The following is a 9,544-nucleotide window of genomic DNA, read 5'->3' as shown; positions in this document are numbered from 1 at the left end:
CCTTTGGTTTTAACATGACTGACTTCTGTGTCTTCAGCTCAAGTGAGGGGTCCCTCTAAGGTTGTAATAATGTTCAAAGATGAGATTACCAGAATGAGTGCTATGTCAGATGTGGTAGCAGTTCCTCCATACAGAGACGCGGCCAGTAGTATATATATATTATATTATATTTATATATATACACATTAACAAAGAAATTGCCAAAAAAAAACCAAAACCCAAACCCCAGTTATGTTACATATGAAGAGAAAGTATGACAGGTTTCACTGTAACCAGATTTTCACCACATCCCAAGTCAGATACAATGGATTTACTATGATAAAAACATCCAGCAGCCGCAGAGCTCTGCAAGAGGCAGAAATACAGATGACAAATGAACTTCCCGCAGTGACTTGAACCGGCACCCTCCGATCCTGCCACCTGCTTCCGACAGGCAGAAAGCATTTCTATGTTAATTCCAACCATGGACAGCAGAGGCTGGATGGGCTTGGATTGGCTGGAACTGTCGCAGCGTCATATGACACCAGGCATTTTCACCAATGGGAGTGCTTGCTAATGGGTGGGAGGCAAAGGCCATGATGCAACAAGGGAGCTTTGAGGATCCATTTCCATCTGCAGGGGACAGCTCTCTAGTGCAGGAGCCTGATTTGCCTGAGTTCCGCAGTGCAGGAGACAGGCTTTGCTCCTGGACTTAGCACAGGACAGCGACTGCCCACACTGATAGACATGGTTGAGTTTTGCTTTTGACAACCAGCAGAGAGGAACGCAGGCGACAAAACCCAGGCCTGTCAGCTAATTATGCTGGCCTCCCCTTTTCCACTTGCCCAGACAAGCTCTCTGCAGTGCCCTCCTGCCCGTCACTGGTACAGTTCTTTGGAACCCTAATGTAATTAGTGCAATTTCATCAGGTGTAACGTCACATGAATGGTTCGTGTGCTCCGAGTTAAAGGATGCGGCACAGTCTCCAACAACGATCCCATCTAAACAGCGACAGGGCCAGCTGGAAAGCTTGGCCCCTGTTTTGCAAATGTTAAAATCCACCTACAGTGTGCAGGCATCTGTTTGAGGCAGCTTCCGTCACAAGCAGCCTCCCCCGCCCCTCCCCCCGTTGGGAACACTGGGTCAGCACACAGGGGGCAGCATTACATGCCTTTGAAAAACATCAACCTGAAAATGGCAATTTGTCTGCTTAAAATGATTCTGGGCTTAGCTGCCGAGCAAGGCAGGAATGGGGATGTGAATCCCCACACCCTACCATCGGCAGCTTGGGCCAGCAGGAGGAAATAGAAACCTTCCCTTGGCTCTGAACTGGTGCATCACACGCTGCAATTTATGGGCAAACAGCACTGGGCCTTCTGTGGCAGGGAAAGCTGCCTAGACCAGAGACAGGGAACGAAAACACTTTTCTGATTCCCAACCTAGCTCAAGGTGGCATATAATTTTTCCTTATTACCCCGCACCCCAGACACCCTTTCATTAGGCAGTCAGTCACCATAAATGTTGAATACTGAAAGGGAAGAAAAGACAGGTTCACTTTTATACACCCTGTGCCTGCAAGAAAGTATCAATCTTCTGCTGATCCCGATGGCAATTCAGTGTCAATGAAAAGTATCCCTCAGCACGGCACATTCAAGGCTCTGCAGCACATCATAAAAGGTTACCATGCCAGCTGATCGGCCAGCCACAGATCTCAACTGACATAGCTTCAGGGGACACATGCACACCCTGCCCTGACTCACCCCAAAGAACAATGGCATTCGGCAGACTGCCATGAGCTGGGGAGGCTGCTTAATGAGCTTCAGAGGGGCCTATATCAGGCAAGAAAGCTGCCAGAGAGAACCGAAGGATGGAAGCACATCAGTTTGAATCAGGGCACCTCGGATAGCTGAAGGCCGGCAGGCGGGAAGGAGGCATTAAGTGAACCCAGACGAGTCACAAGAGACAATACTGGGAGGTTTGCAGAGGGGCTGGGTTTCGTCCACAGGCTGCCTGGCTCCAAACCAGCATCCTCAAAGCCTAGCAACAGGACTCTACAGCAGCCAACGGTCCAGTGCAAACGTCACACTATACTCCATCTCAGCCAAACCAGCCTCTCTCTCTGCCCTCCACCCCTGAAACTAGGCAGGAACCTCCCTTCAGCCAGGTGAGCCATGCTCTGCCCACTCCATCCTAATGCTAAGTAGTCCATGCATTAAGACTACCCCCAGATCAGTCAATCTACCTGCTCTGGGCTATGAGGTAGATTTCTGATCAGCAAGGTCCAGAGATCTCTTCCTGTTTGAAACAAGGAAAAGTTAAGCAGAGTTTTAAGCCACATAAGGGCTGTGGGGCAACTTCTCCTGTCCTGGATCACATGGCCCCATGTAACAAAACCAAGGAGAGACTAACAGAAGGGACATTCCAAAGAACACATCGAACCTGGCCCCTGGACAGGCACTAGCCAATATTGCCAGCCTGGTGCTTGGCTGGGCAAAGGAGCCAAACCTTGTTCCAAAGGAGAGACTTTCCAGGGTTCAGAGGTTTTGTTAGTGCCACTTCTAAAAGCTGGTTGGACGCTGGGTCCCCAGCAGAACAGCACCAGCTGTGTGTGAAAGAACCAGACTTTAAAAGCCAGTAGACTGATATTCAAGTAGCCATGGCACCGGCCACAGCATGGAATGAGAGTCTGCAGCAGGACCGGCTCTGGTGTGGAAGGCTGCAAACCCAGGCTAGACCTGCCCACAGCTGCAGAAGCAGCTGGAACCGAAACATCGTAAGTCGCATTTGCTGGTGACAGCATTCCCTTTGCACCTATGGAAGTCAAGACACTGCCTATCTGTAGTGGGGTGGCTATCCTGCTCCTAAAAGAGAAGGGGTTAAAAGCAGCCCTGGAGAGGGCTGTGGCTGGGGATGGCTGACTGGGGAAGCAGCTGCAGCTGGGCCACACCCCATCAGGCCCCAGCTGGCCTGTATAAAAAGTCTGTGAGACAGAGGCCCAAGGAGTCGCTCTCCAGGCTGGGAGAGAGCAGGGCCTGGCTGCCTGCCTGACAGGGTACTGAGGGTGGTGCAGTGCTGCGGAAGGAACAGGCTGAGCGGGGGAAAGAGCTAATTCCCCAGTGACCAGCAGCAGACACTACAGGGGTGAGTCCGAACCTTTACACTATCCCTCTCCCAAATCAGATCAAAGGCACCACGAGGCAGCTTTCAGTGCGCTTTGGGCACTGTTTCCCCATGACCTGCAGTTCCTCTGACGTATGCAGGACTGTCCTCTCCTACCTAGCTCCTGTTGTCTTTCACACCTATCTATGCAACATGCTCCCCCAGCATCAGGAAGGGAAGAACTGAGGTTTGGCAGAACTTGCCCTTGCTCGGTCCCGGCGTAAGTGATGATGCAAGGTGCCTGCCAGGGAGGGTCAGACCAGCTGGGATTCATGGGGAACAAAAACCTTGCCCAAGTCTCTGCATGACAGGGGCAGAGTTACCCGAACACAAAGGCCTGGGGGCTGGATTCTGATCTCCTCCCCATGGGTTAACTTCAGAGTGAAAGGAATGGCTCTGCACTGACTCCAGAGGTGACCCCAAGAACCAGCCAGCACGGGACAGAGAACGAGCCAGATGGACTTGGCCAGGCCAGGCTACTGCGCTGGCTATCAGCGCTCATATTTGGTCTTCTGGATTTACTCACTTGTAGCCCCCAGTCAACCCTCACACCAACACAACATACAGAGGAGAAAGTGCATTCTGAGCAGGGCTGTGTGCAGAGGCATAAATAATGGATACAGTCCTTGTACAGTACAGTAGTCATAGACCTCACGGCCCACTGGCTCTCTCCTGCTTCCCTGGAGATGCTGCTGTCTGGCCAGCTTCCGCTCTCCTTGCCTGGCAGCAGCACTAGCTGATACTGGGCCCTTTCCCCACTCCCAACACACACTCCTTCCAGGGGGATGGCCTACATTAAACCAGTGCAGCTTTTGGCCAGCCATATCTCTACCGTGGAGCATGACCTAGCCCAGCGTCAAGAAGCAGCATTGCATGGTGGGGCCTGTGCTCTCCACAGGCCCCAGGTGGGCACTGGAGGGGACAGATACCTCAGCTTGCTCCATTTCACACAGATCAGGTATCAGCCTGAGCTGAGCTTGGCTGGGGCCTCCCTGACGTATAATGACAAAGGGCCTCCCAAAGGAGGCAGTTATAATGGAAGAAAAGGGAGCACTGGGGGGAAGCCGTATTTCAGGTCTGAGCATCCCCCCGAGCGGGCGGAAGCGCGTGTGCCTGTCAGCTCAACACACCAGCCACACCCAGCAGGCGAAGCAGCTGGACGGCTCCTCTCAGAGTGGTTTCCGCTTTCACAACCTGCCTACAGTTTGAATGGCTCTGAATGGTTGGCTGCGGCCGCCTCTCTGGGTGACATTGAAAGCCGTGTTGCTTATGTGACGGATGCTTCCTGAGATGCGGCCGATTGCAGCCCCCTGTCTGAACGGGGATGGTCAATGGAGCAGGCTGGCGCTCGAGCTGGCCAGGAGGCTCTGCTCCCCTACCAGGCTACACCCTGTTCCGCCCAGGATCCCCTCCCTCACCCACACTCCTAGGGGGCCCTGAAACAAGCACTGCCCACCCCCACTCCGCTTGCCTCCAAACAAGCCGTGTGACAGTCCAGCTGGAGGAACGCCATCCCGCTACAAAGGAGTTTCACAAGCCGCATTCCCATACACACGGAGCTCGGCCACAGAGTTTATTTCAATCGCTTTTAAAGTTTTGTTTTTCCCTTAAAAATGAGCTTCCTGTGGGAGAGGCTCACTCGCCGAGCATTATTTCTCTGGCGGCAGGGCCTGCTTTCCAATCCAGCTCTTCAGAAGCCCCCATGAACATTCCCCATGAGCCACTGTGGAGCACGACGGGCTGGCTGCTGCTTAGTGGCAGGCTTTCATCCCTGATACGTACGGGGACTCCTGCGGTCGGCAGTTACACTCCTGCTGCTCTGGGTAATCGATGAAGTCTGGAGCCGGCAGGCCAGACAGGATCATCAAAGATTTGTTCCAGAGGGTGAACGTTGGACACACCGGCAGGATGAAGGCAACGCTGAACGTGTGGAGGTGGAGAGAACTGGCCGGGTCGTAGAAGGACAGGGCGTTGTTGTCATAATCCAGAAGGATGCCCAGACGCTTCATCTGTGGGTGAACATCCACCAGCATCTCCTTGTTGTTGTGTCTCACCACAAAGTTGCTGCTGCAGCGGGAGAAGACCCAGGATGAGGAGTTCTTGCCAATCCATTCATTCTTTGGGGCTGATTTATAGGCGATGCCGATGGCGTACCTAGGAGAGAGACAGACGTTACTGACCTAGACCCTCCAGAATGCACAAACCATATCCCCGAGGGCTCATCCAGCCATCAATTTAAAATTTGCCCTAAAATGTACACAGTTATTCCAATTCCCTTGAAATTTGGTGCACCTCGTGGGCACATGGGGTTTGGTCAGTGACGCAAATTTGGGTTCAGTTGATCAAGGGGTTCTCAAGACGCAGCCCCTGAAAAAACTCCCAGCTTTTCTTAAAGTTGAAAGATTCAGGCAATCTTTTTTTTTTTTTTTTTTTTTTGCTCACAGATAGAGATCAAACCAAGGCTCAGCTCATCGCACCAGGATCTGCAATGCTCAAAGACAGAGTGCATGGCACCCGATGGCCCTTTGTGGGAAATCAAATTACAGTGTCATTTCAAAAAGATTTTGCTTCTCTACTTAAAATTTTCACAAGCCTTAAGTGCCCATTCTAGCTCCTACTGGATTACACTGAGCACATGCAGAGAGAGAGGCTGTGTGTGATGGGAGTGGGGGAGCCCTACTCCTCTGCATGAATTGTTAAGATACACATCCCCCTGTGTGGGGTGAAGGGGATTGGGGGTGGGGTAGGGGCATGGCTGGGGAAGCCTGGCTGAAGCAGGGGCAGGAGTCCCAGCTCTGTGTGTGTGTGTGGGCGAGGGGAGGGGGGGCAGCTTAGTCTACATAACCAGGTAGCGTGAGGCCCTCCAGTAATAGTCTGTGACAGACATGTGTGCACAGCAGCACAGAACAGGAGACAGCAAGGAGCAACTTCAGACATGTCACTGGTTTCTGCGAGACCAGCTCATGGGTTAGTGGGACGGGAGGGGGAGGGGGAGGGGGAGGAGGACGAAGTGTTGGAGGGGAGGAGAGGGGTGGGCAGTGGGTGGAGAAGGAGGCACACCAGCCTGCTCTCACCTACTGATTGGTCAGTCACTGTAACAAGCCTACCATAAAGCTGTCAAGGTTTGGGACATAGAGCACAGATGGGATTTCTCTAGGGCCCTGTTAGCAGCTACACATTGCAAACCTTTCAAAGCCAGACCATTCCAGTATAACAAACCATACAGGAGGGGAGGGAGCACTGAAAAATAACAGGGCAACCGTGTATCCAGGTGGAGGGACCACTGGACTGGAACTATTGCTAGCTCTGCCACTGGCTGGGTGACCTTGGGCAAGTTGCCACTCTGTGCCTCAGTTTCCCTTCAGTAAAATGGGGATAATGCTGTAAAGTTCTCTGAGACCTACTGATGAAAAGCACTATATCAGAGCTAGGGCTTTTGATTATTACCTTGGGACAGTAGCATATCAACTGCACAACGAGGTGAGAATACAACGGCTTAAATGACCAGTAGCTCCTACCAACAAACATGTTTCTGTTTAAACAACTAGGAAACTAAATGGCAAAAACCCTTCGCTAATGCAGAGTTCAGGCTGCCGGGTGATGCCCTGCACTGGGCTCAGCAAAACTCAAACCTCTGAAAACCAGGAAATACAGAGATAAGGTACACGCCCACACAGCCTTAACTCTGCCCTCTTTGAGCGGTGCCCCAACACGACCATGACACACTCGCTCCCACTCTGCCTTGTCACAGTAATGGCCAGGCACTACCTGTACCTACCCTGTGCTCAAACACTGCTCCCCACACAGACCACCACACCTGTCAAATGTAACAACCACTTTGTACCCTTCTACAGCCCTTCACGCCTGCACACAGGCTACCCCTAAACCTGGACTTTCCCCATCCCATCATTCAATCCAGCCTGGTCTCGTATCCCACCCCAGTAGCCTGCTCCTGCCACAACCTGCACAGTCCTGTACAGACATGCTGCAGACTGGTCCCTCGCAGTCCATGGGCCCCTTTCCTTTCATCACACACATGGGGGCGGGGGGTGGTTCGAAGACACTCTCCTCACATCACAATCACAACTCCCCCAAGCGGCTCCACTGTACTTCTTCCCCATTCACTGCAGCTACACATAACAGACAGGTCTCAAAATGTCATTGTAACGGGGGAATCATCATTGAGTGGGTTTGTTTCCAGTGGGGGGCTCGGGTCTTGGCCTTGCGCTATTTAACATTTTTATCAATGAATGGGAAGAAAACATAAAATCCTCACTAATAAAATTTGCAGATGACACAAAATTTTGCAAGGGAGGGGAGATAAAGAATGAAGAGGACAGGTTACTGATACAGAGCGATCTGGATTGCTTGGTAAACTGGGTGAAAGCAAACAGTGTGTTGTAATATGGCTAAATGTAAATGTATTGTCTAGGAACAAAGAATGTTGGCCATACCTACAGCATGGGGAAGTGCTATCCTGGGAAGCAGGGATTCTGAAAAAGATTTTTTTGGGGGGGGGAGGAGAGGAGGTGTTGGATAATCAGCTGAACATGAGTGCTCAGTGTGATGCTGTAGCCAAAAGAGCGAATGAGATCCTGGGATGCATAAACAGGGGAATCTCGAGTAGGAGCAGAGGGGTTATTTTACCTCTGGATTTGGCACTGGTGCGACTGCTGCTGGAATCCTGTGTCCAGTTCTGGGCCCCACAATTTCAGATGCAGGTTGAAAAATTCGAGAGTGTTTGGAGAAGAGTCATGAGAATGAGTAAACCTGCCTTACAGTGATAGACTTAAGGAGCTCAATTTATTTAGCTTAACAAAGAGAAGGTTAAGGGATGACTGGATAAGGCTCTAAGTATCTACATGGGGAACAAATATTTAATAATGGGCTCTTCAATCCAGCCGAGGAAGGTCTAACATAATCCAGTGGCTGGAAGTTGAAGCTAGACAAATTCAGACTAGAAATAAGGTGCAAATTTTTAACAGTGAGAGTCCTCTTTGTGTCTTAGATGGGTGGCCTCTGGGCGTGATCACAACACTAATAATGCAGGAGAACTGAATGCACTCTTCACAATAAACATAAGAATGGCCATAGCAGGTCAGATCAATGGGCCATCTAGCTCAATAGCTTGTATTCCAATAGTGGCTAATGCAAGGTGCTTCAGAGGGACTGAACAGAACAGGGCAATCATTGAGTGATCCATCCCCTGTCATCCACTCTGAGCTTCTGGCAATCAGAGGCTAGGGACACCCAGAGCATGGGGTTGCATCCCTTACCATCTCGGCTAATAGCTCGGCTAACCTCTGTGAACTTATCTAGTTCTTTTTTGAACCTTTTGAACCATCCCCTTGCAAGGAGTTCCATAAATTGACTATGTATTGTGTGAAGAAATACTTCCTTTTGTTTGTTTTAAACCTGCTGCCTATTAATTTCATTGGGTGACGCCTGGTTCCTGTGTTATGTGAAGGAGTAGATAACACTGCCTTCTTCACTTTCTCCACACCAGTTACGATTTTATAGACCTCTATCACATTCAATCTTAGTTGCCTCTTTTCCAAACTGAACAGTTCCAGTCTCTTTAATCTCTCCTCATATGGACAATGCTAATCATTTTTGTTGCCTTTCCTTCTGTCTTTTCCAATTCCAATATATCTTTTTTGAGATGGGGTGACCAGAACTGCACACAGTATTCAAGGTGTGGGCACAGCATGGATTTATATAGAAGAATTATGATATTTTCTGTCTTCTCATCTATCTCTTTCCTAGTGGTTCCTAACATTCTGTTCGCTTTTTTGACTGCTGCTGCACTTTGAGTGGACGTTTTCAGAGAACTATCCACAAGGACTCCGAGGTCTCTTTCTTGAGTGGTAACAGCTAATTTAGACCCCATCATTTTCTATGTATAGTTGGGATTATGTTTTCCAATGTGCATTACTTTTCATTTCCCAACACTGAATTTCAGCTGCCATTTTGTTGCTCAGTCACCCAGTTTTCTGAGATCCCTTTGTAGCTCTTCACAGTCTGCTTTGGACTTAACTATCTTGACTAATTTTGTATCATCTACAAATTTTGCCTCTCTGTTCACCCAATTTTCCAGAGCATTTATAAATAAGTTGAACAGCAAAGGTCCCAGTATAGATCTTTGGGGGACTTCGCTAGTTACATTTCTCTATTATGAAAACTGACCGTTTATTCCTACCCTTTGTTTCCTATCTTTAACCAGTTACTGATCCATGAGAGGACCTTCCCTCTTATCCCCTGGAGATTTCACAGTGGTTTCAGCAAAGAAACTGTTACGTTTTCAGTGTGCAGCTATCCCGCTGCTTCATAACATGCCATCTGTTTCCTCCTACACGGATCCTCATGACACGTAGAATGCTGCAGCCTTACATGTGACAGCGTAAAA

General features: G+C 49.9%; 1 protein-coding gene across 3 annotated transcripts in view; it reads right to left on the bottom strand.

Moving 5' to 3' along the window:
• Positions 1–209: 209 nt before the first annotated feature.
• Positions 210–9,544, bottom strand: part of MID2 (midline 2) — a 336,918-nt gene continuing 327,583 nt past the window's right edge. For all 3 annotated transcript variants that reach the window (XM_074964320.1, XM_074964322.1, XM_074964323.1), the window contains one exon: positions 210–5,292. In XM_074964320.1, coding sequence (XP_074820421.1) covers positions 4,890–5,292 — 403 coding nt within the window. In that variant the 3' untranslated portion in view covers positions 210–4,889. The remainder of the gene's footprint in view (positions 5,293–9,544) is intronic.

The sequence above is a fragment of the Natator depressus genome, chromosome 9, assembly GCF_965152275.1.
Source record: "Natator depressus isolate rNatDep1 chromosome 9, rNatDep2.hap1, whole genome shotgun sequence".
NCBI classification, from domain to species: Eukaryota; Metazoa; Chordata; order Testudines; family Cheloniidae; genus Natator; species Natator depressus.
The sequence above is the reverse complement of the archived record's forward strand: the minus strand, read 5'-3'. Positions and strand labels throughout refer to the sequence as shown.